We start from the raw sequence: 25,101 nt of genomic DNA on the forward strand, positions 1-25,101 counted from the left end.
ATCTCCCCTTAGCAGCTCCTGCCCCATACATCTGACTCAAATATACCCGACAGCAGCTTCTGCCCCATAGATCTGCCCCACAGCATCTCCTGCTCCATTGATATGAGCCATATCTACCCCACAGCAATTCCTGGCCCATAGATGTGACCCTCATCAGCCTCACAGCAGCTCCTGCCCCATAGATCTGACCCACATAAGCCCCTCTGCAGCTCCTGCCCCAGAGATCTCACCCAAATCATCTCCACAGCAGCTCCTGCCCCATAGATCTGACATATATGTGCCCCACAGCAGCTGCTGCTTCATAGATCTGACCCACATCTGCCCCACAGAGGCTCCTGCCCTATAGATCTGATCCACATAAGCCCCACAGCAGCTCCTGTTCAATATGTCTCACCCACATCTGCCCCATAGCAGCTCCTGCCTCATAGATCTGAGCCACATCATCCCCACAGCAGCTCCTGCCCCATAGATATGACCCACAGCAGCCCCACAGCAGCTTATGTCCCATAGATCTGACCCATATTTGCCCCACAGCAACTCCTGCCCCATAGATCTGACCCTCAGCAGCTCCTGCCCCATAGATCAGACCCACATGTGCCCCACAGCAACTCCTGCCTCATAGATCTGACCCACATGTGCCCCACAGCAGCTCCTGCCTTATAGATCTGACCCACATGTACCCCACAGCAGCTCCTGCCCCTTAGATCTGTCCCACAGCAGCTTCTGACACATAGATCTGACCCTCATCATCCCCACAACAGCTCCTGCCCCATAGATCTGACCCACATCTGCCCCACAGCAGCTCCTGCCTCATAGATCTGACCTACACACTACATCCGGATCTCACTACAGCCTCCCTTCAGGAAGTTAGAGAGAGCAATGAGGTCTCCCCTGAGCCTCCTCTTCTCCAGGCTGAACAATCCCAGCTCCCTCAGCCTCAACTCATACGGCCTGTGCTCCAGACCCCTCACCAGCTTTGTTGCCCTCCTCTGAACGCGTTCCGGGGCCTCCATGTCTTCCTTGCACTGAGGGGCCCAAAACTGAACACAGCACTCGAGCTGCGGCCTCATCGGTGCTGAGAACAGGGGGACAATCACCTCTCTGCTCCTGCTGGCAACACTGTTTCTGATGCAGGCCAGGATGCCCTTGGCCTTCTTATTATACAGCAAAGGAATCTCCTGAAAAGGAAACCAGAATATCTGGCAACATGAAACAAAGTTCGGATTCATAAAAGACTGGCAGCAAGGCCTGAATCTCTTGTGTAATCTGCTCTTGATTTATCCCATTAGCACTAGGTGGAATGCAGAAGCTTCCTGAGACGTGATAATCAAAACCTAGTCCAATGCCTTTAAAAAAGCCTTTAAGAGATTACTCCTCCTTGGCTGTTTAAAATAAACTTAGGTAATACAAAATGTTGGAAAATTTTTGGACAGCTCCCCAGGGCCGGGCTTTGGAAGGCCGTATTGACGAGAGTCAATCAAGCTCCGGCTGCAGGCATATATGTGTGTGCCAGTTCTTCAACACAGTAGGAATCACAACTTGCTGCGTGATCAAAATTCTGCATGTGCTACTCCTGAACCCCAATTACTTCCAACGGTGTTAAATTACCCCTTGATCTCAAAGCTGAACAAAACAACAAAATGCCACACCAATACTGAATACATAAAAACAAACAACTCCTTGGGCCTCAAGGGGAGGATGATGCACAGGCCACGGCTGCCAGCGTGCAGCTGGGCTTCCCAGGGCAAACAGCAGCACACGGTGCATCAGAAGCTGAAAGAACCCTCAGGGAAGAGAGGCCAACTCAACGGGCTGAGCACGGGACACCCTTCTTCCTGCCAGGCTGCTTCCCCTCCTCTGGTTTCTTTCTGTCAGTCCTCAGAGAGCAAGGAGATGCTCACAGCCTGTCACCAGCACTTACGGGTTGGCTGAAAGGCCACAGGTTGGGAAGACCAACAAGGAAACGGGGGAAAACCTGCACCATGTCAAGGGAGAGACGTGAAGCCGACCGCTTCATCGCCCTGTGATTGCCAGCCCGAGCGAGGGATGTTCTGACCAGCTACTGAAAGAGGCAGCACCAGGTTTAGAAAGTTCGCTTCAATTTTATTGCGTACAAGAAGATTTGGCTTGTATTTATTACCCCGTCCACACCCCAAAATGGAGCCCCAGTGCCCAGGATTGCCGCTTAGCAATCAGTCACTCAGCCTCCAGTCAGACCCAAGGAGAAGCCAAACCCCAGGGCTACGTCACCTCCTCCCTCTCCAGTCCCAGCCAGCCCTATTTCAACCTAACCCTACACCAGGCCTGGACCTCAAGAGACACACCCTGAAGGAACGCAGCGTCTCCAGCTCTTGCCGTACACCAAGTCCTGCACAGGTGAAGCCCTCTTTGCTTCTAACGCAGCACAAGTCCTTCCTGTCCAGTTCACTTCCATCATCTCCACCGTCCATGACAGGGAAAGCACGGCTGTGCCGGTAAACTGGACCGTTGAGTCAGCAGCTTTTGGTGCCACCTCTGAGAAAGCACTGCAGGTGGTTCTGCTGTCCTTTGTAGCTTCTTGCTCAGGCCATCATCGTTGCTTTCTGCTTTCCTTCTCGGCTTTCTTCCTCAGCTGAGCAGCGCTTGCCTTGCCTCAGCTTTCTTCACTCTCTCCCAAGTCTCAGTCCCCAAACTCTCCGAGTCCTACAAGAATCAATTCGGAAACGCTCAGGGAACCTTCTCAGCTAACAACTGGTTGGCGGCTCGCTTTGAGAGCTCAAGTCACCCTGCTGGGCACGTTGGGCTGCCAGAACTGGGAACCGCCTTCCTGACAGTCGGGCACACAAGAAACTCCACCCCTGTCTCGTTCCCCAAATCCCACACAAACCAGAGCCTAAAGCCCTTTCCTGCAAGGCGGTCCCTGCACGGGCGGGAGGACCCTCTGCCTGGCAGCTCATAGGGAGCAGCAGTAGCCACAGGATAAGACTGAGCTGGCACCTCCAGGCTGCTGGCAACAGTTACAGATGGTTCCCTCCCACCCAGTTGCCCGTGCCTTTCTCCTATCCCATGAGAGCACCACTTACTGCCTTTGGGAACTTGGAAACTGGCAGCATGATGGCCAGCACAGAGAAGCTGCAAAACGGCTCCGTAGAAGAGTCTGTGGTGCAGCATGTTCTTCATTAGCATGGGCTCAGGGATCTCAGGTGGCCAGAAATGCAGTTCAGCAGCCATAGCACAGACAGCCTGCTGCTCTACTGCTCTCACGGAGGCTGCCTGCTGTGAGGGGGGAAAAAGAGGCATCTTTTTGTGTGCCCCCGTGGCGCAGGTGGTAGGAATGCTGCATTGCAACACCGGGGCCCGGGTGTTCGAATCCCCCTGTGGTGCAAGTGGTAGAAGTGCCACCCTGTAGCACAGAGGCTGGAATCCCAGGGGTTGGACTCGATGATCTCTAAGGTCCCTTCCAACCCGCACAAGACTATTACTATTACAATTACTATTATTACTCTCAGGCACTGTGATGGAGTTACTTCCTGCTAGAAACATTTCCAGGCTGACTTAGAGAAGTGCTCTGAAGCTTGGTCACCTTGGGCTACCGACCCAAGAACAAAGAGGGACAACAAACATGCATTTCAATTGCCCTTTAGCGCCCGCCACGGAGAAGAGCCCTCAGCCTTCAGTATTGCTGCACTTACAGGTGAGGGGAAGAGAAGCAAGAGGACGGGTGGGTGTCAAAGAAGGGAAAATTTATCAGGCAAGAATAAACCTATCCCTGAGCTCCATCACACACATGTGAATACTGCCTTACTAATATGAACAATAACATCATTCACACAGCTAAATTTACTCACATTCACGTACCTGGTTGTGGACATATTCGAGGCCTCGCTGCTGCTGTGCTGTTCAACGCCGGCCACAGCAATAAAGCATGCAGAAAGCCCATCGGTTGCAGACAAAGGAGGGAGCCGTGCTTAACCAACACTGCTTCAGCGCACGCTTAAAGTAAGGCACACCTACCTTGCGCTGGCCATGCAGGAAGCTCGTGACGCAGCTCCAGACGGCTCTCCTGAGGCCCAGCTTCATTTCACGGCCACTCACGCTCTGCTGCTGGACATTCTGCAACGGAAAAGCCACCGGATGCAAATCCCATCCCTCACAGATGGTGTCAGACCTCTGCTCTCATGGCAGTCGCACTCACGGCTCCGGGGGAGAAAGCAGACGTGTGCTTACCGAGCGAGCGCTGTTTGCTGCCAGCTGCTGGTAGGAACCAACGCCCAACCCTACAGTACCAACAGTAACCTATGCCTAACTCTACTATGGGAACAACAATCTACTCCTAACACTAAAGAATGAAGAGGAACAAACTCCTAACAGGAAAACACCAACTACTAACACTAAACCTACTCCTAACCTACTCCTAACACTAATAAATGAACAATAAGCAATGCCTAACTCGAAAACACAAACAATAACCTATGCCTAACTCAAGAACACTAACAACAACCTACACCTAACTCTAAAACTAAACTAAACCCAAAAACCAACTATAGAAACAGGGACTGGAACAAACAGGGTAAAGATGGGACTGGGGGCCCACAGAATGTGGCTGCAGAATAGGCCCAAAGGAGGAACAGATGTTACAAAAATGCCACCCAGCTAATGCAGGGGGCGGGGGCCGTGCAGCGGGTAAGGAGCTCAGCGCCTGGACCAGCCACGGTGGAGCTGTGACCATGCCAACGCGGGGCCTGGCACGGTGGTGTGATGCCAGGCCAGTTATGCCGCGGGCGGATCCACCTCCATGGGCTCCTCTGCAGGTGGATCTGCCTCCATGGGCTCCTCTGCAGGTGGATCCACCTCCATTCGCTCATCTGGAGGTGGATCCACCTCCATAGGCTCCACATGGGTGGTGGTCATGGGGCTGGTCCAGGCATGATGGAATATGGCTCTCTTACCCATCCTCTGCCTGGTGGTCATGGCGGGCCCCCTCCTCCTTCTCACTCCTAGGGCCCCCAGCTCCATCCTCCCGCCTGAAACAGGGAAAACTTCTACCCTAGCCCTCTTAGCTGCCGACATGGCTGCTAACTGCCACAGCTGTCAGAGGCGAGTGCGTTGCGCGCGGCAGCGGTGACCAAGGTGACGTGGAGAGTGTTCTAAAATGGCGGCCGCACTGCTGGCACTCGTGTTCCACATAGGATGAGAAGGGGGCTGATAATAGCAGGACAAGGGGAAACTGATTTAAGTTGAAAGAGGGAAGATTTAGGTTGGATGTTAGGGGGAAAGTTGTTTACTAGGAGAGTGGTTAGGCCCTGGAACGGGCTGCCCAGGGAGGTTGTGGATGCCCCGTCCTTGGGGGTGTTCAGGGCCAGGTTGGACAGGGCCCTGGGCAACCTGATCTAGTAAAGGTGTATGTTTGGTGGCCCTGCCAGGCAGGGGGGTTTGTTCTTCATGATCCATGAGGTCCCTTCCAACCTGGGTCATTCTGTGATTCTGTGATACTGGTGTGTGGCTGTTTGTCCCAGCGCGCTGACCTTTTGTCTTCAGGTTCACCAACAAGACTGTAACTGATTTATGGAGGAGGCAAGTGATGGGTGCTACTGTGTGACAATCAACATCACTTTGTGGACATTTGAAAGCACCTTCCTCCAGAGCTGTTCACCTCCAGAAGAGGGTGCTCAGAAGTGTTTACTGGCAGAAGATCTGGCAGCTGCCCCCCCCCCAACAGGCCCCAGCCCGGCCTGAGCCACGTGACAGTGACAGGAAGTGCTTCCTGCAGGCGGCAGAGAGCACTTCCGGGCCATGGTGGCCATGAGCGGGGCTGGGAGGAGCGGGCTCTGTGCTGCGAACGGGGTCGGGCCTCGGTGCGGGGGCACGGAGGGGCTGTTGGGGGAGGAGCTCGCGGCGCTGCCGGCACCCAGAGGCGGCGCCCGGGCGGCTCCACGGTCTCGCTGTGCTGCGAGAGTCACCCGGCCGGCCCCAAAAGCCTGGAGGCAGAGCCTGAGCCGGCCCCGGCCCGGATCGTGTGGTGCGGCTCCGGCCGTGCTGGGCTGTGCGGCACCAAGAGGAAGACGGCCATTCGTTTGCCGGCCGCTCGCTGGCTGTAAGATCCGGGTGGCGCCGAGGCCCGGTTAAGAAACGGCGTGGATGAAGGTTTTTACGGATGGAGTGGGTCTGGATTGCAGTGAGCGGGACGAGTCCGGGCTGCGGTTTGGCGTGGTTGTGTTGGTTGCTTTGAAGGGCTGCCGTCATAGGGCGGAGGGAGGGAGAGGGAGAGGGAGGGATGAACAGGGAAGCAGAAAACAGATGCTCTGCTGGAATTCAGAATAAAGGGGGGCTAAAAGGGGGATAGTTAAAGGTAGTTTACAGAAAATGACTTAGTTAGAATAACAAGGAATGGAGACAGTGGGTCTGGAAGAGCAGGAAGGATGAAGATTAAGGAGTGAGAACTCCCTGAGACACCTGGCGAGAAGGGGATTAGGTGTTGCAACTCCTCTTTTGATATTTGCATCTCCCTGACAAGATGGGCGATAACAAGAGGGGGTCTGCATGATAAAGAATGTGTATTAGAATTAAGGGATGCATGTTAGAATTACGGGAAATCATTGACTATGCATGAGGTGTACCTATATCTGTATCACGGTTTTACAAGTTGGTGTGCAAGTTTGGAGGAGCTATCCCCCTTGCACCCAGCGCTGGAATAAAACATACCTGCTTTATAACCCATCTCTGGATTATAGAGTTTGATTCCGCAAGTCAGGGAGCTTTGAACAGTGCGGGCAGTCAGGAGCACGTCGCGTTTCTGCCTGCTGTGTTGGCGCTGCCGTAAGTCTTTGGGTCCCCAGGGAGGCTCTCCCTGGGGGTGTCCCGATTGGAAGGCAGGATTCAATCCTGCCGCAGCCCGTCCATGGCAGGCAGACGCTTCTCTCCTCTGCTCATGGGACTCAGCAGTGCCAGGGGTTTCACAGCGCGTGTTGCAGTGGCTGGCAGCCTCTGTGTGTTTTTCTGTTGCAAACAGGATCCCATGGTGGAGCCGAACTAGAAGCAGACGTTGGTGTCTTGTGGCAGGAGCAAGGGCAGTGGAAGCGCTGCCCAATGCCGGGCGGTGGTGACTGCTATGAGAGCAGGGGTCTGATACCATCTGTGAGGGATGGGATTTGCATCCGGTGGCTTTTCCGTTGCAGAATGTCCAGCAGCAGAGCGTGAGTGGCCGTGAAATGAAGCTGGGCCTCAGGAGAGCTGCCTGGAGCTGCGTCACGAGCAACTTGTGTGTGTGCTGGCCATCATGCTGCCAGTTTCCAAGTTCCCAGAGGCAGTAAGTGGTGCTCTCATGGGCTGAGAGAAAGGCATGGGCAACTGGCTTGGAGGGAACTGTCAAATACAAGATACGAAATACTAAAGTATTGATGCTACAGATAAAGCTCAGTTTGCATTTTTGTTAGAGTCTGTGATAACAAATACAATGTCCCTGAAGAAATGGCTTTTTTGGCCATTAAAAGACAAAATGCAATCTTTTGATTTGCACAAAGCAGTAAAAACAACACTGGAGCGATTTTCTTTATCCTTTGACAGAGTCTCTGGGTCTTTAATGTCCCTTGCCACCCAAACCATTCCACAATAATATATTTCCACAATGTAAATGTGAAAATATCTGCCATGGTCTCCTGCTGCTCTAGATGACTAGGAATCCTCAGCGTCCATAACAAGCCCAGGGGGAGACTGGTCCTTGCGGTGGAACAGATCTACCCAGTGGGACACGCTCCCAGTAATTCTTCCCCAGCAGCCTGGCACTCACCCACTAAGGGGTGCCACAAGCACCCACTCTATGCAGCCCTGCTGCACAGGAGGAGCAGCCCGTGGGGAGGCCCAGCCAGCAGCCTGGGGATGTGAGGTCACTATGCCCTGCCACATTGCTGCCTTGTGCCACAAGATCACAATGCCCAGCTGCGTGCTCTAGGTGTTCTGTGCCCCAATAGCAGCACTTGTTGTGGCTGTAGCAGTGGTGGTAGCAGCATGGCACGAGTACTGGGGGCCACGGCCCCCACCTGCCTTGCCGTCCTCCTACTGATAGCCATGTGTTGTCAGGAGACTTGTGCTGCTCCAGGGCGAGCAGCAGGAGCAGGTGGGTGGGCAGAGATGGGGTGAAAAATAAGCGGAAATGAGAGTGAGAAGCCCAGGTTCTGGTTCCAGTGGCTCTGTGCCTTATAGCCCTAGGGCTGCCTTCGATGGGGGCGGGGGGGTATTGGAAAAGGGGGACAGGCAGCACCACAGGAGCTGGGCAAGGGCATGAGGAAGCCCTGTGCTCCCACGGCTCTGCCGCTGGATGGCTGGAGCATGCTCTTCATCCTGGGGGTGTCCCAGGGGAGAACGTGGAAGGTGTGTGCTGGGAAAAGCATGAGCATTTCTGCTCCAGCTGCCTGATGCTCCCCATAGAAAAATCCTGGTTCCCAACAGAGACCCCCAGCTGTAGCCCAGTGTGTTTCAGGCACCTTTTCTTTGTATGCTCTTCCACGCGGTCCCAGAGGGGTGCTGCATGTGGCCAGGAGGGAGCATTTGTAAAGCTGCCGAGTGCTAGGCTCCAGGTCACCCTGGCCCCTCTATAGCTTTGGCGATCAAGGCCTGAGTCTCCCATCCCGTTACCTGTCCCCTTCCCTGGCCCCTTCCCTGTCACTAAGGGAGAGGAAGATCACAGCATGCAATGGGAACAACCCTCTTCTGTTCTTTCTTCTAGATGATGACATTGGTACTCCTTCCTCAGATGACTGGAAGGAGACTGCTTTTGTGCCTCAGGGGAAACTCCGAGGTAAGTTGTGAGTGTCTGTTTCCTTGGAAGTCGAAAAATTAGTGCTATAATAGCTTATTTGGGTACGTAAGGCTCTCCAAAGGTCTTTCAAGTCTCTTTGTGCTTTGAAGGTCGTACACAGATCAGTCATTAGTATTTCTTTACTTGGAGAATTGTCACATTTCAGTGGGAAGGCGGCCCTTGCCAGTCTTTGCTCTTATTCCTTTGCTGTTTGGGCCATGTCATTCCCTGACCTGCAGCCAGTCCTCACAGGTCACTGCAGGAAAAAAAACAAGGCAGACCCCAGTGCACAGCGGAAGCTCTCCTCACCTGTGTCTGATCACTCTTGTGCCTGCAGGCCCCTTTGGTGCATTTCGAAAGCAAAGTCGCGTCCCTGAGCCTGGGGTGGATGCCAGACGTAAGTCACCAGTCTTCATCTCATGATCTTTGCTCATATTTGATTGTGGAAGTTCAGGAGGGGTTCATCTTTTCACTGCCTGGTGATTTCTTCTCCATGAAAGGCTTGGGTAGTCACTGTTTCTTGGGTGCTGCATGCTCACAGCATCCCGTTGACTTTGTCTCCATACATCAGAGATCTCCCCACTAAAAAAACCTTGAGGGGCCAAATGTTCTTCTATGCCTTCTCTGAAGATTGTTTTACATGGCCTGGAGAGTGTATCTGGAAAGCTGCTGAGTGCCAGCCAACTGCCCACCTGGCTTCTCTGCAGCTTTGCAACTTTTGACCCAGGTCTGAGTGCCATGTCATCACCTGAGCCCCTTCCAGTCACTGCAGGTCCCTAAGGAAGAGAGAAATCACAGCATACCATGACACCCAAACAGCAGCACCCTGGCACATGAGTGGCAGGCCCAGCTGCCCCCAGGCATCAACACCAGGAGATGTTTCTCGTCGATGCTGTGCCTATAAGCAACGCTTTGCCAAAGCCTCAGCATAATCCAGCCTGTGAGCCTCAGGGCAGTCCCACAGGAAAGGGCCTTTAGATCTTGCCCTTCCTCTTCCACCCCCTTCCCTTCTCCAGGCAGTTCTACACACGGTTCCTTTTTGGACTGTCACGGTGCCACTGCAGGCACCCAACAACTATTTGCCAGATGCTTCTGTGTGGCAGGGAGAGGAGAGTGCCGTGGAGCAGTGCTGTCATTCCAGTGTAAACAGGTGTCTGACAGGAGCTGCTCTGTCTGTGTTTGCTGACAGCTCCTAGTGGAGTTGAATGGCATCCAGTTTCCCAGCTGAGCTCCAGGACAGAAGCCCCAGCGATTCAAATGGGTACGTCATGAGATTTTACTTCCTTTGAGAGATGCCAGCTCACAGTCCTAATGTCAGCCAGGCGCGTCTGCAGGTGTGAGTGAGAATGCACACCTGTGTGTGTGTGCCCTGCTTTCGCACAATGCCCTGGTCCCATTCAGTGATGCCGTTATGCGTTTAGGTAAGCTGCAGTGTGTGGTGAAAAGTTCTCATTCTTTGGTTGCAGAAGTGCCTCCAGGGAAGGCCGTGCTAAATCCTTAGTTGTGCTGGAACCCCACAGGCATCCCAGGGGTGGCTGTTGTCGTTACTGACTTCACTGAAAAGACCGTTCAGTTTAATACCTTGTTTGTCTGAAAGTTATCTTAATGCTTTCTGTTTAGGTCCTGAGAAACAGAAAGAGGCCCTGGAAACAGGAAAATATCTGCAGACACTGCCCCCTCTGCTAATGAAAATCATGAAGGACAAAGCACGTGGTAGGTGTATTTCCGTCTGTTCCCTGAAAGGCTTGTGAAACTGAATTTCTAGAAATACATGTGGAGAAACTGCTCCATCTTCCTGATGAGAAGCAGTTACTTACAGTCCCACTCCCTTACCTCCTTTCTAAAGAGACAGGTGGAGCACCTATGCGCTGGCTTGCATTTTGGAACGGCAGAGTTCGCACACTGACTGTCCCCCTGAGAGTAATAGAGGCCATGCACACAACAACTGTCACTCCAGGTAAGGGCCGCTCATAGAGCTCCGTGGCCGTGGTTAGAGGTTGCTCCCCTCCCACTGCAGCCAGTTCCCAGGGACTTAGGAACTTTGTCCTTTTGGGAACTAGGCCACCAGAACCACATTCAGCAGATAAGGAGAGGAAACAGGACCCTCCATAGTACCTCCTGTGCACAGACCCTGCATTCCAGAGCTTGCTGTGCTTCCCCTGAGCCACCAGGCACAACAGCAGCCCGGAGCGGGATCCTTCCTGTGGTTGTTCTTGTCCATGTCACTCAAAGCAGCAGCTGGTGAAACAGATCCACATTGTTTTTCCAGGTGCGGATGGTGAGGAACACACAAATGCCGCAGACAATAATTTTATCAAGAAGTACTGCCTGGGATTTGGTGTGGCTATCTTCGTTACCATGCTGATGGCAATGTTTTCGTGCTATCGTCTTGTCCGACAACGGAGGCAGATAAACCAGTGAGTTCTTGTTCACCCCCAACCCCATCCTGCCCCCTCTCTTTACTATAGGGATCCTGTGAGCAAGGAGGCATTTCTAGTTAAAGCAGCATAGAGAAGCCAGTTAGTTGTTGCCTAACACTGTCTGAGATTGACACTGTCAGACATTTAACTGGCCGAGCCATTCCTGCTGCATGTTCTTACTGCTGGGCCTGAGACAGGCCCGGAGCTGAGAGTGACTCTATCATGCACTGTGAGGAAGGAGAGCAGGGGGTTCTCCTGTGCCCTCAGCACGTTTCTCTCCCTGCAGGCGCCTTGCTGAAGATGCTGCAGTCCAGCATATTGCCCGCAGCAACCTCACGCTTGGACAAACAGCTTGCTCGCCTCAGTGCGCCGCACAGAAAAGACGTGGCACAAACAACCGGTGCCTGTGCAGTGACAATCTGCCCACCAGCCGCAGAGCACCACCAGAGCGGCCCCTGCCAGGCCTGACGGCTGTCGGGCTCAGCTGCCCCCAGTGCAGCCCCCGTAGCCCACCAGCCCAGGCTCCGTGGCCCCTGGGAAGTACATCAGGCCCAGTGGCCCCTATCCACCTTGGGCATCAACACCTCTTTCAGGGGACAGGAGGGACCCACCTGGTTTGGAAGCTTGCAGTCATCGGCTAGCACCCAAACAGCAGCACCCTGGCATCAACACCACCCTCCCGTCCCCCACCACCGTCCTTCAGGGGTTGGCAGTGGCTCCCTCAAAGTGTCACCCGCAGGCAGCCACTGCCTCCGGGAAGCCTGAGAGGCCTGTCAGCCTCCAGCACCATCTCTGCCCTCACCCTCCCCTCCACCATCCATCAGGGGATGGAAGCGACCCCAGCAGAGTATAGACCTGGGGACATCATCCAACAGACGGACGACCATTGCCTGGGGGAAGCCAACTGGCCCAGCAGCCCCCTGTCCCCCCCAGGAACTGTCACCAACTTTCCTTCACCATCCTTCAGGAGGTTGGAGCAGCCCCCACAGGGTGGCAGTTTGAGGGCATCATCCGACACCCAGAAAACTACAGCCAGGGGAAAGCATACCAGGCCCCACAGCTCCCAGCCCCCCACAGCACCAACTCTGCCCTCCCGCTCCTCTCCTCCATCTTTCAGGATGTGGGAGTGGCCCCCCCCCACAGGGTCGGCATGGGGGCAACACCTGTAAAACCTCTGCCTGGAAAAAGTATGACAGGCCCAGCAGCCCCAAGATCCCCCCAGCACCACCTCTCTCTTCATGCTCCTCTCCACCATTGGTCAGGTGGTGGGAGCATCATCACTGGTCAACACAACAGGGGGTTCTTTCTTTAACATCCTTATTACACCTTCCGAACTGAGTATACCTTTTCTACAAAAATTCTCAGCACCACAGATGATCATATTCAAAACATCTATAACTATATGGAATATAGATATTGTAAATTAATTCAATAAAATTCAACAACAAAACAAAATAACCAAGAAGCTGCTTCCTTCAAAAGGCAGAGTATTCTGATGAGGAGAAAACAGCAATACTAACATCACGTCACGGCGTTGCCATCAGGGCTCAAGCTAAGGCAGCCAGCTGACCAGGGCAGAACTTGTGTTAGATGCTGCTCAGTGACAACACCCAGAATGAAGTAGCAAGGATGTGAAGTGTAGGAGACTACTTGCGCTTATCACATTCTGTCTGCTGTAACAGCACTACTCAAAGATTTCTAATCGGGCCAAGATCTTTGTGAAGCAGCAGTTTGTTCATTACTGCCATCATGGCCGCACACCCCTACTGACTGTTGGGCAGGGCTGCAGTGGGTAATGCCCTCCACACGCAGTCCTGGGCAGGCAAGGGCTGTCGGTGCACAGTGCCACACGCTCCTTGCCATCTGCACACACGTGGGCTGGCTTTGCACTGCCAGGCACATCGTCTCGCCTGGGCACTGCAGGTCCTCGCTTGGTGGTATGCAGAGACAGCGGGGCCAGCAGATGAAGTTATCTGTGTTGTGTGCAATACTTGCATGACTTGGGAGCTGACAATCCTTGTGGTTCTCTGTCCTGCTCCAATTTATAGGAAGGAGAGGAGGTCCATACGTGTATGCCTGAGCATGGTTCAAATGTTGGAGGACGGATGCTATTACAATTTAGGGTGATTAGGAAGGGAAGGCGGGCAATAGAAAAGACAGGAAAAAGAATCAAGGAGTCTTTATAGGAAGCAAGAGGGAGAGAGAGTCACCACCATGGATCTGACGTGTTTAGTAGTTCAGTCATTGATCTTCAGTAGTGGTGGGTCATCAGGAGTTGTTGTTCCGCTGACGATGACTGTGACCACGGCAACAGTTTCCAATGATAGTATAAACTTACAAATAAGTCCAACGTGGTTCAGTCAGCTCTCCTTGGTGTGACAGCTCAAATCCAAAATGGTTGAGTCAGCTCTCCTTGGAATGGCAGCTTCTGGCTCTGGGATCTCATCTGGACCTTGCCAGCAGACAAGAGGGAGCAGGGACGCCCACCTGCCTCTTGTTCTTCACAGGACACGATGGTATCATTCCCCAGTTTTCCCATACCAAGCTGGAGCCAGATCTTCTGCCAGTAAACACTTCTGAGCACCCTCTTCTGGAGGTGAACAGCTCTGGAGGAAGGTGCTTTCAAATGTCCACAAAGTGATGTTGATTGTCACACAGTAGCACCCATCACTTGCCTCCTCCATAAATCAGTTACAGTCTTGTTGGTGAACCTGAAGACAAAAGGTCAGCACGCTGGGACAAGCAGCCACACACCAGTATCACAGAATCACAGAATGACCCAGGTTGGACGGGACCTCATGGATCATGAAGAACAAACCCCCCTGCCTGGCAGGGCCACCAAACATACACCTTTACTAGATCAGGTTGCCCAGGGCCCTGTCCAACCTGGCCCTGAACACCCCCAAGGACGGGGCATCCACAACCTCCCTGGGCAGCCCGTTCCAGGGCCTAACCACTCTCCTAGTAAACAACTTTCCCCCTAACATCCAACCTAAATCTTCCCTCTTTCAACTTAAATCAGTTTCCCCTTGTCCTGCTATTACCAGCCCCCTCCTCATCCTATGTGGAACACCAGTGCCAGCAGTGCGGCCGCCATTTTAGAACCCTCTCCACGTCACCTTGGTCACCGCTGCCGCGCGCAACGCACTCGCCTCTGACAGCTGTGGCAGTTAGCAGCCATGTCGGCAGCTAAGAGGGCTAGGGTAGAAGTTTTCCCTGTTTCAGGCGGGAGGATGGAGCTGGGGGCCCTAGGAGTGAGAAGGAGGAGGGGGCCCGCCATGACCACCAGGCAGAGGAGCCCCCCTGCAAAGGGGCACATGTGGGTCAGATCTATGAGGCAGGGGCTGAGTTGGGTCATATCTATGGGGCAGGAGCTGCTGTGGAGCTGATGTGTGTCACATCTACGGAACAGGTGCTGCTGTGGGGCTTATGTGGGTCAGATCTATAGGGAAGGAGCTGCTGTGGGGCAGGTGTGTGTCATATCTATGGGGCAGGAGCTGCTCTGGGGCACATGTGAGTGGGATCTATGGGGCAGGAGCTGCTGTAGTGCAGATGTGGGTCAGATCTATGGGGCAGGAGCTGCTGTGGGGTAGTTGTGGGTCAGATCTATGTGGCAGGAGCTGCTCTGGGGCACATGTGAGTGGGATCTATGGGGCAGGAGCTGCTGTAGTGCAGATGTGGGTCAGATCTATGGGGCAGGAGCTGCTGTGGGTCAGATCTATGGGACAGGAGGTGCTGTGGTGCACATGTAGTTCAGATCTACAGACCAGGAGCTGCTGTGCGGCTGATGTGGGTAAGGTCTATGGGGCAGGAGCTGCTCTGGGGCACATGTTGGTCAGATGTATGGGGCAGGAGCTGCTGTGGGTAAGATCTACTGGGCAGGAGCTGCTGTGGGGCAGATGTGGGTCAGATCTATGGGGCAGGAGCTCCTGTGGGGCACATGTATATCAGATCTTTGGGGCAGGAGCAGTTGTGGGGATGATGTGTGTCAGATCTACGGAACAGGTGCTGCTGTGGGTCTTATGTGGGTCAGATCTATAGGGAAGGAGCTGCTGTGGAGCTGATGTTGGTTAGATCTATGGGGCAGGAGCTGCTGTGGGGCCTATGTGGGTCAGATCTGTGGGACAGGAGCTGCTGTGTGGCTCATGTGGTTAAGATCTATGGGGCAGGAGCTGCTGTGGGGAAGACGTGGGTCAGATCTATGGGGCAGGAGCTGCTGTGGGGTAGATGTGGGTCAGATCTATGGGACTGGAGCTGCTGTGGGTCTGATGGGGGCTAGATCTATGGGGCAGGAGCTGCTGTGGGGGTGATGTGTGTCAGGTCTATGGGGCAGGAGATGCTATGGCGCTGATGTTGGTAAGATATATGGGGCAGGAGCTGCTGTGGGGTAGATGTGAGTCTGATCTATGGGGCAGGAGCTGTTGTGGGTCCGATGTGGGTCAGATCTATGGGGCAGGAGCTGTTCTGGGGCAGATGTGAGTGAGATCTATGTGGCAGGAGCAGCTGTCGGTCAGATCTATGGGGTTGGAGCTCCTTAGGGGCAGATGTGGGTCGGATCTATGGGGCAGGAGCTGCTGTGGGGCTGGTGTTGGTCAGATCTGTGGGGCGGGAGCTGCTGTGTGGCTGATGTGGGTCAGATCTATGGGGCAGGAGCTGCTGTGGGGCCTATGTGGGTCAGATCTGTGGGACAGGAGCTGGTGTGGGGCTCATGTGGTTGAGATCTATGGGGCAGGCATTGCTGTGGATCTGATATGGGTCAGATATATGGGGCAGGAGCTGCTATGGGGCAGATGTGGGTCAGATCTATGGGGCAGGAGCTGCAGTGGGGCAGATGTGAGTCAGATCAATGGGGCAGGAGCTGCTGTGGGGATGATGAGGGTCAGATCTATGGGGCAGGAACTGCTGTGGGGTAGATCTATGGGGCAGGAGCTGTTGTGAGGCTGATGATGGTCTGATCTATAAGGCAGGACCTGCTGTGGGTCGCATGTGGGTCAGATGTATGGGGCAGGAGCTGCTGTGTGGCTGATATGGGTCAGATCTATGGGGCAGGAGCTGCTGTGGGGCACATGTTGGTCAGATGTATGGGGCAGGAGCTGCTGTGTGGCTGATGTGGGTCAGATCTATGGGGCAGGAGCTGCTGTGGGGCACATGTGGGTCAGATCTATGGGGCAGGAGCTGCTTTGTGGCAGATGTGGGTCAGATCTATGGGGTAGGTGCTGCTGTGGAGCTGATGTTGGTAAGATCTATGGGGCAGGAGCTGCTGTGGGGTATATGTGGGTCAGATCTATGGGGCAGGAGCTGCTGTGGGGATAATGTGGGTCAGATCGTTTGGTCAGGATCTGGTATGGGGCAGATATGGGTCAGATCAATGGGGCAGGAGCTGCTGTGGGGCTGGTGAGGGTGAGATCTATGGGGCAGGAGCTGCTGTGGGGCTGATTGGGTTCAGATCTATGGGGCAGCAGCTGCTGTGTGGCTGATGTGGGTCGGATCTATGGGGCAGGAGATGCTGTGGGGCTGATGAGGGTCAGATCTATGAGGCAGGAGCTGTTGTGTGGCTGATGAGGGTCAGATCTATGGGGCAGGAGCTGCTGTGGTGCTGATGTGTTTAAGATCTATGAGACAGGAGCTGCTGTGGGGCAGATGTGGGTCAGGTCTATTGGGCAGGAGCTGTTGTGGGGCACATGGGTATCAGATCTTTGGGGCAGGAGCTGTTGTGGGGCACATGTCGGTAGATCTATGTGGCAGGAGCTGCTGTGGGGCAGATGTGGGTCAGATCTATGGGGTAGGTGCTGCTGTGGAGCTGATGTTGGTCAGATCTATGGGGCAGGAGCTGCTGTGGGTCAGATCTATGGGGCTGGAGCTGCTGTGGGACTGGTGTTGGTCAGATCTATGGGGCAGGAGCTGCTGTGGGGGCTATGTGGGTCAGATCTGTGGGACAGGAGCTGCTGTGGGGCTCATGTGGTTGAGATCTATGGGGCAGGCGTTGCTGTGGTTCTGATGTAGGTCAGATATATGGGGCAGGAACTGCTGTGGTGCTGATGTGGGTCAGATATATGGGGCAGAAGCTGCATTGGGGCAGATGTGGGTCTGATCTATGAGGCAGGAGCTGCAGTGGGGCAGATGTGAGTCAGATCAATGGGGCAGGAGCTGCTGTGGGGATGATGAGGGTCAGATCTATGGGGCAGGAGCTGCTGTGGGGTAAATCTATGGGGCAGGAGCTGTTGTGAGGCTGATGATGGTCTGATCTATAAGGCAGGAGCTGCTGTGGGGCGCATGTGGGTCAGATGTATGGGGCAGGAGCTGCTGTGGGGCTGATGCGGGTCAGATCTATGGGGCAGGAGCTGCTGTGGGGCTGGTGTGGGTCAGATCAATGGGGCAGGAGCTGCTCTGGGGCACATGCTGGTCAGATCTATGGGGCAGGAGCTGCTGTGGGTCAGATCTACTGGGCAGGAGCTGCTGTGGGGCAGATTTGGGTCAGATTTATGGGGCAGGAGCTCCTGTGGGGCACATGTATATCAAATCTTTGGGGCAGGAGCAGTTGTGGGGATGATGTGTGTCAGATCTACGGAACAGGTGCTGCTGTGGGTTTATGTGGGTCAGATCAATGGGGCAGGAGCTGCTGTGTGGCTGATGAGGTTCAAATCTACGGGACAGGAGCTGCTGTGGGGCTAGGGGGGACAGATCTATGAGGCAGGAGCTGCTGTGGGTCTGATCTATGGGTCAGGAGCTGCTGTGGGGCTGATGAGGGTCAGATCTATGGGGCAGGATCTGCGGTGGGGCTGATGTGGGTCTGATCTATGGGGCAGGAGCTGCTGTGGGTCAGATCTATGGGTCAGGATCTGCTGTGGGTCATATGAGGGTCAGATCTATGAGTTAGGAGCTGCTGTGGGTCAGATCTATGGGGCAGGAGCTGCTAAGGGGCACATGTTGGTCAGATCTATGGGGCAGGAGCTGTTGTGGGGCACATGGGTATCAGATCTTTGGGGCAGGAGCTGTTCTGGGGCACATGTCGGTAGATCTATGTGGCAGGAGCTGATGTGGTGCAGATGTGGGTCAGATCTATGAGGTAGGTGCTGCTGAGGAGCTGATGTTGGTCAGATCTATGGGGCAGGAGCTGCTGTGGGGCTGGTGTTGGTCAGATCTGTGGGGCAGGAGCTGCTGTGTTGCTGCTGAGGGTCAGATCTATGGGGCAGGAGCTGCTGTGTGGCCTATGTGGGTCAGATCTGTGGGACAGGAGCTGGTGTGGGGCTCATGTGGTTGAGATCTATGGGGCAGGAGCTGCTGTGGATCTGATATGGGTCAGATATATGGGGCAGGAGCTGCTATGGGGCAGATGTGGGTCAGATCTATGGGGCAGGAGCTGCAGTGGGGCAGATGTGAGTCAGATCAATGGGGCAGGAGCTGCTGTGGGGATGATGAGGGTCAGATCTATGGGGCAGGAGCTGCTGTGGGGTAGATCTATGGGGCAGCAGCAGTTGTGAGGCTGATGATGGTCTGATCTATAAGGCAGGAGCTGCTGTGGGGCGCAGGTGGGTCAGATGTATGGGGCAGGAGCTGCTGTGTGGCTGATGCGGGTCAGATCTATGGGGCAGGAGCTGCTGTGGGGCACATGTGGGTCAGATGTATGGGGCAGGAGCTGCTGTGGGGCAGATGTGGGTCAGATCTATGGGGCAGGAGCTGCTGTGGGGCACATGTATATCAAATCTTTGGGGCAGGAGAAGTTGTGGGGATGATGTGTGTCAGATCTACGGAACAGGTGCTGCTGTGGGTTTATGTGGGTCAGATCAATGGGGCAGGAGCTGCTGTGTGGCTGATGAGGTTCAAATCTACGGGACAGGAGCTGCTGTGGGGCTCAGGGGGGACAGATCTATGAGGCAGGAGCTGCTGTGGGTCTGATCTATGGGTCAGGAGCTGCTGTGTGGCTGATGTGGGTCAGATCTATGGGGCAGGATCTGCGGTGGGGCTGATGTGGGTCTGATCTATGGGGCAGGAGCTGCTGTGGGTCAGATCTATGGGGCAGGAGCTGCTAAGGGGCACATGTGGGTCAGATCTATGAGGCAGGGGCTGAGGTGGGTCATATCTATGGGGCAGGAGCTGCTGTGGGGCAGGTGTGTGTCAGATCTATGGAACAGGTGCTGCTGTGGGGCTTATGTAGGTCAGATTGATAGGGAAGGAGCTGCTGTGGGGCTGGTGTGTGTCATATCTATGGGGCAGGAGCTGATGTGGGGCAGGTGTGTGTCAGATCTATGGGGCAGGAGCTGCTGTGGTGCTGGTGTGGGTCAGGTCAATGGGGCAGGAGCTGGTGTGGGGCTGATGTGGGTCAGATCTATGGGGCAGGAGCTGCTATGGGGCACATGTGAGATCTATGGGGCAGGAGCTGCTGTGGGGTAAATGTTGGTCAGATGTATGCGGCAGGAGCTACTGTAGTGAAGATGTGGGTCAGATCTATGGGGCAGGAGCTGCTGTGGGGTAGTTGTGGGTCAGATCTATGGGGCAGTATCTGCTCTGGGGCACATGTGTGTGGGATCTATGGGGCAGGAGCTGCTGTAGTGCAGATGTGGGTCAGATCTATGGGACAGGAGCTGCTGTGGTGCACATGTGGGTCAGATCTATAGACCAGGAGCTGCTGTGCGGCTGATGTGGGTAAGGTCTATGGGGCAGGAGCTGCTCTGGGGCACATGTTGGTCAGATCTATGGGGCAGGAGCTGCTGTGGGTCAGATCTACTGGGCAGGAGCTGCTGTGGGGCAGATGTGGGTCAGATCTATGGGGCAGGAGCTCCTTTGGGGCAGATGTATATCAGATCTTTGGGGCAGGAGCAGTTGTGGGGATGATGTGTGTCAGATCTACGGAACAGGTGCTGCTGTGGGTCTTATGTGGGTCAGATCTATAGGGAAGGAGCTGCTGTGGAGCTGGTGTTGGTTAGATCTATGGGGCAGGAGCTGCTGTGGGGCCTATGTGGTTGAGATCTATGGGGCAGGAGCTGCTGTGGAGGTGCTGTGTGTCAGATCGTTGGGGCAGGAGCTGCTGTGGGGTAGATGTGGGTCAGATCTATTGGACTGGAGCTGCTGTGGGTCTGATGGGGGCTAGATCTATGGGGCAGGAGCTGCTGTGGGGGTGATGTGTGTCAGATCTATGGGGCAGGAGATGCTATGGCGCTGATGTTGGTAAGATATATGGGGCAGGAGCTGCTATTGGGCAGATGTGGGTCAGATCTATGGGGCAGGAGCTACAGTGGGGCAGATGTGAGTCAGATCAATGGGGCAGGAGCTGCTGTGGGGATGATGAGGGTCAGATCTATGGGGCAGGAGCTCCTGTGGGGCACATGTATATCAGATCTTTGGGGCAGGAGCAGTTGTGGGGATGATGTGTGTCAGATCTACGGAACAGGTGCTGCTGTGGGTCTTATGTGGGTCAGATCTATAGGGAAGGAGCTGCTGTGGAGCTGATGTTGGTTAGATCTATGGGACAGGAGCTGCTGTGTGGCTCATGTGGTTGAGATCTATGGGGCAGGAGCTGCTGTGGGGTAGTTGTGGGTCTGATCTATGGGGCAGGAGCTGTTGTGGGTCCGATGTGGGTCAGATTGATGGGGCGGGACCAGCTGTGTGGCTGATGTGGGTCTGATCTATGGGGCAGGAGCTTCTTTGGGGCAGATGTGGGTCAGATCTATGGGGCAGGAGCTTCTTTGGGGCAGATGTGGGTCTGAACTATGGGGCAGGAGCTGCTGTGGGGCTGATGAGGGTGAGATCTATGGGGCAGGAGCTGCTGTGGGGCTGATTGGGATCAGATCTATGGGTCAGGAGCTGCTGTGTGGCTGATGTGGGTCTGATCTATGGGGCAGGAGCTTCTTTGGGGCTGATGTGGGTCAGATCTATGGGGCGGGAGCTGTTCTGGGGCAGATGTGGGTCAGATCTATAGACCAGGAGCTGCTGTGCGGCTGATGTGGGTAAGGTCTATGGGGCAGGAGCTGCTCTGGGGCACATGTTGGTCAGATCTATGGGGCAGGAGCTGCTGTGGGTCAGATCTACTGGGCAGGAGCTGCTGTGGGGCAGATGTGGGTCAGATCTATGGGGCAGGAGCTCCTTTGGGGCAGATGTATATCAGATCTTTGGGGCAGGAGCAGTTGTGGGGATGATGTGTGTCAGATCTACGGAACAGGTGCTGCTGTGGGTCTTATGTGGGTCAGATCTATAGGGAAGGAGCTGCTGTGGAACTGATGTTGGTTAGATCTATGGGGCAGGAGCTGCTGTGGGGCCTATGTGGTTGAGATCTATGGGGCAGGAGCTGCTGTGGAGGTGCTGTGTGTCAGATCATTGGGGCAGGAGCTGCTGTGGGGTAGATGTGGGTCAGATCTATGGGACTGGAGCTGCTGTGGGTCTGATGGGGGCTAGATCTATGGGGCAGGAGCTGCTGTGGGGGTGATGTGTGTCAGATCTATGGGGCAGGAGATGCTATGGCGCTGATGTTGGTAAGATATATGGGGCAGGAGCTGCTATTGGGCAGATGTGGGTCAGATCTATGGGGCAGGAGCTACAGTGGGGCAGATGTGAGTCAGATCAATGGGGCAGGAGCTGCTGTGGGGATGATGAGGGTCAGATCTATGGGGCAGGAGCTGCTGTGGGTAAGATGTATGGGGCAGGAGCTGCTGTGGGGCTGGTGTTGGTCAGATCTGTGGGGCGGGAGCTGCTGTGTTGCTGCTGAGGGTCAGATCTATGGGGCAGGAGCTCCTGTGGGGCACATGTATATCAGATCTTTGGGGCAGGAGCAGTTGTGGGGATGATGTGTGTCAGATCTACGGAACAGGTGCTGCTGTGGGTCTTATGTGGGTCAGATCTATAGGGAAGGAGCTGCTGTGGAACTGATGTTGGTTAGATCTATGGGACAGGAGCTGCTGTGTGGCTCATGTGGTTGAGATCTATGGGGCAGGAGCTGCTGTGGGGTAGTTGTGGGTCTGATCTATGGGGCAGGAGCTGTTGTGGGTCCGATGTGGGTCAGATTGATGGGGCGGGACCAGCTGTGTGGCTGATGTGGGTCTGATCTATGGGGCAGGAGCTTCTTTGGGGCAGATGTGGGTCAGATCTATGGGGCAGGAGCTTCTTTGGGGCAGATGTGGGTCTGAACTATGGGGCAGGAGCTGCTGTGGGGCTGATGAGGGTGAGATCTATGGGGCAGGAGCTGCTGTGGGGCTGATTGGGATCAGATCTATGGGTCAGGAGCTGCTGTGTGGCTGATGTGGGTCTGATCTATGGGGCAGGAGCTTCTTTGGGGCTGATGTGGGTCAGATCTATGGGGCGGGAGCTGTTCTGGGGCAGATGTGGGTCAGATCTATAGACCAGGAGCTGCTGTGCGGCTGATGTGGGTAAGGTCTATGGGGCAGGAGCTGCTCTGGGGCACATGTTGGTCAGATCTATGGGGCAGGAGCTGCTCTGGGGCACATGTTGGTCAGATCTATGGGGCAGGAGCTGCTGTGGGTCAGATCTACTGGGCAGGAGCTGCTGTGGGGCAGATGTGGGTCAGATCTATGGGGCAGGAGCTCCTTTGGGGCAGATGTATATCAGATCTTTGGGGCAGGAGCAGTTGTGGGGATGATGTGTGTCAGATCTACGGAACAGGTGCTGCTGTGGGTCTTATGTGGGTCAGATCTATAGGGAAGGAGCTGCTGTGGAACTGATGTTGGTTAGATCTATGGGGCAGGAGCTGCTGTGGGGCCTATGTGGTTGAGATCTATGGGGCAGGAGCTGCTGTGGAGGTGCTGTGTGTCAGATCATTGGGGCAGGAGCTGCTGTGGGGTAGATGTGGGTCAGATCTATGGGACTGGAGCTGCTGTGGGTCTGATGGGGGCTAGATCTATGGGGCAGGAGCTGCTGTGGGGGTGATGTGTGTCAGATCTATGGGGCAGGAGATGCTATGGCGCTGATGTTGGTAAGATATATGGGGCAGGAGCTGCTATTGGGCAGATGTGGGTCAGATCTATGGGGCAGGAGCTACAGTGGGGCAGATGTGAGTCAGATCAATGGGGCAGGAGCTGCTGTGGGGATGATGAGGGTCAGATCTATGGGGCAGGAGCTGCTGTGGGTAAGATGTATGGGGCAGGAGCTGCTGTGGGGCTGGTGTTGGTCAGATCTGTGGGGCGGGAGCTGCTGTGTTGCTGCTGAGGGTCAGATCTATGGGGCAGGAGCTCCTGTGGGGCACATGTATATCAGATCTTTGGGGCAGGAGCAGTTGTGGGGATGATGTGTGTCAGATCTACGGAACAGGTGCTGCTGTGGGTCTTATGTGGGTCAGATCTATAGGGAAGGAGCTGCTGTGGAGCTGATGTTGGTTAGATCTATGGGACAGGAGCTGCTGTGTGGCTCATGTGGTTGAGATCTATGGGGCAGGAGCTGCTGTGGGGTAGTTGTGGGTCTGATCTATGGGGCAGGAGCTGTTGTGGGTCCGATGTGGGTCAGATTGATGGGGCGGGACCAGCTGTGTGGCTGATGTGGGTCTGATCTATGGGGCAGGAGCTTCTTTGGGGCAGATGTGGGTCAGATCTATGGGGCAGGAGCTTCTTTGGGGCAGATGTGGGTCTGAACTATGGGGCAGGAGCTGCTGTGGGGCTGATGAGGGTGAGATCTATGGGGCAGGAGCTGCTGTGGGGCTGATTGGGATCAGATCTATGGGTCAGGAGCTGCTGTGTGGCTGATGTGGGTCTGATCTATGGGGCAGGAGCTTCTTTGGGGCTGATGTGGGTCAGATCTATGGGGCGGGAGCTGTTCTGGGGCAGATGTGGGTCAGATCTATAGACCAGGAGCTGCTGTGCGGCTGATGTGGGTAAGGTCTATGGGGCAGGAGCTGCTCTGGGGCACATGTTGGTCAGATCTATGGGGCAGGAGCTGCTGTGGGTCAGATCTACTGGGCAGGAGCTGCTGTGGGGCAGATGTGGGTCAGATCTATGGGGCAGGAGCTCCTTTGGGGCAGATGTATATCAGATCTTTGGGGCAGGAGCAGTTGTGGGGATGATGTGTGTCAGATCTACGGAACAGGTGCTGCTGTGGGTCTTATGTGGGTCAGATCTATAGGGAAGGAGCTGCTGTGGAACTGATGTTGGTTAGATCTATGGGGCAGGAGCTGCTGTGGGGCCTATGTGGTTGAGATCTATGGGGCAGGAGCTGCTGTGGAGGTGCTGTGTGTCAGATCATTGGGGCAGGAGCTGCTGTGGGGTAGATGTGGGTCAGATCTATTGGACTGGAGCTGCTGTGGGTCTGATGGGGGCTAGATCTATGGGGCAGGAGCTGCTGTGGGGGTGATGTGTGTCAGATCTATGGGGCAGGAGATGCTATGGCGCTGATGTTGGTAAGATATATGGGGCAGGAGCTGCTATTGGGCAGATGTGGGTCAGATCTATGGGGCAGGAGCTACAGTGGGGCAGATGTGAGTCAGATCAATGGGGCAGGAGCTGCTGTGGGGATGATGAGGGTCAGATCTATGGGGCAGGAGCTGCTGTGGGTAAGATGTATGGGGCAGGAGCTGCTGTGGGGCTGGTGTTGGTCAGATCTGTGGGGCGGGAGCTGCTGTGTTGCTGCTGAGGGTCAGATCTATGGGGCAGGAGCTCCTGTGGGGCACATGTATATCAGATCTTTGGGGCAGGAGCAGTTGTGGGGATGATGTGTGTCAGATCTACGGAACAGGTGCTGCTGTGGGTCTTATGTGGGTCAGATCTATAGGGAAGGAGCTGCTGTGGAGCTGATGTTGGTTAGATCTATGGGACAGGAGCTGCTGTGTGGCTCATGTGGTTGAGATCTATGGGGCAGGAGCTGCTGTGGGGTAGTTGTGGGTCTGATCTATGGGGCAGGAGCTGTTGTGGGTCCGATGTGGGTCAGATTGATGGGGCGGGACCAGCTGTGTGGCTGATGTGGGTCTGATCTATG

At 54.9% G+C, this 25,101-nt stretch overlaps 1 protein-coding gene and 1 long non-coding RNA gene across 4 annotated transcripts in view; both read left to right on the plus strand.

Annotated features, from left to right (window-relative positions):
* Positions 1–5,757: 5,757 nt before the first annotated feature.
* Positions 5,758–25,101, plus strand: part of LOC146759547 (uncharacterized) — a 154,795-nt gene continuing 135,451 nt past the window's right edge. For all 3 annotated transcript variants that reach the window (XR_014932458.1, XR_014932459.1, XR_014932460.1), the window contains exon 1: positions 5,758–6,123. This is a non-coding gene — a long non-coding RNA (uncharacterized LOC146759547). The remainder of the gene's footprint in view (positions 6,124–25,101) is intronic.
* On the plus strand, positions 6,134–10,762 carry LOC146759548 (uncharacterized). Its single transcript, XM_085510788.1, has 6 exons — positions 6,134–6,138; positions 8,574–8,773; positions 9,111–9,170; positions 9,963–10,034; positions 10,394–10,486; positions 10,620–10,762. Exons 1-6 carry the CDS (start codon positions 6,134–6,136, stop codon positions 10,745–10,747), a joined length of 558 nt encoding a protein of 185 aa, XP_085366914.1. The 3' UTR covers positions 10,748–10,762.

The sequence above is a fragment of the Coturnix japonica genome, chromosome 10 (assembly GCF_054131305.1).
Source record: "Coturnix japonica strain WE chromosome 10, WE-NBRP24, whole genome shotgun sequence".
In the NCBI taxonomy this organism is placed as follows: Eukaryota; Metazoa; Chordata; class Aves; order Galliformes; family Phasianidae; genus Coturnix; species Coturnix japonica.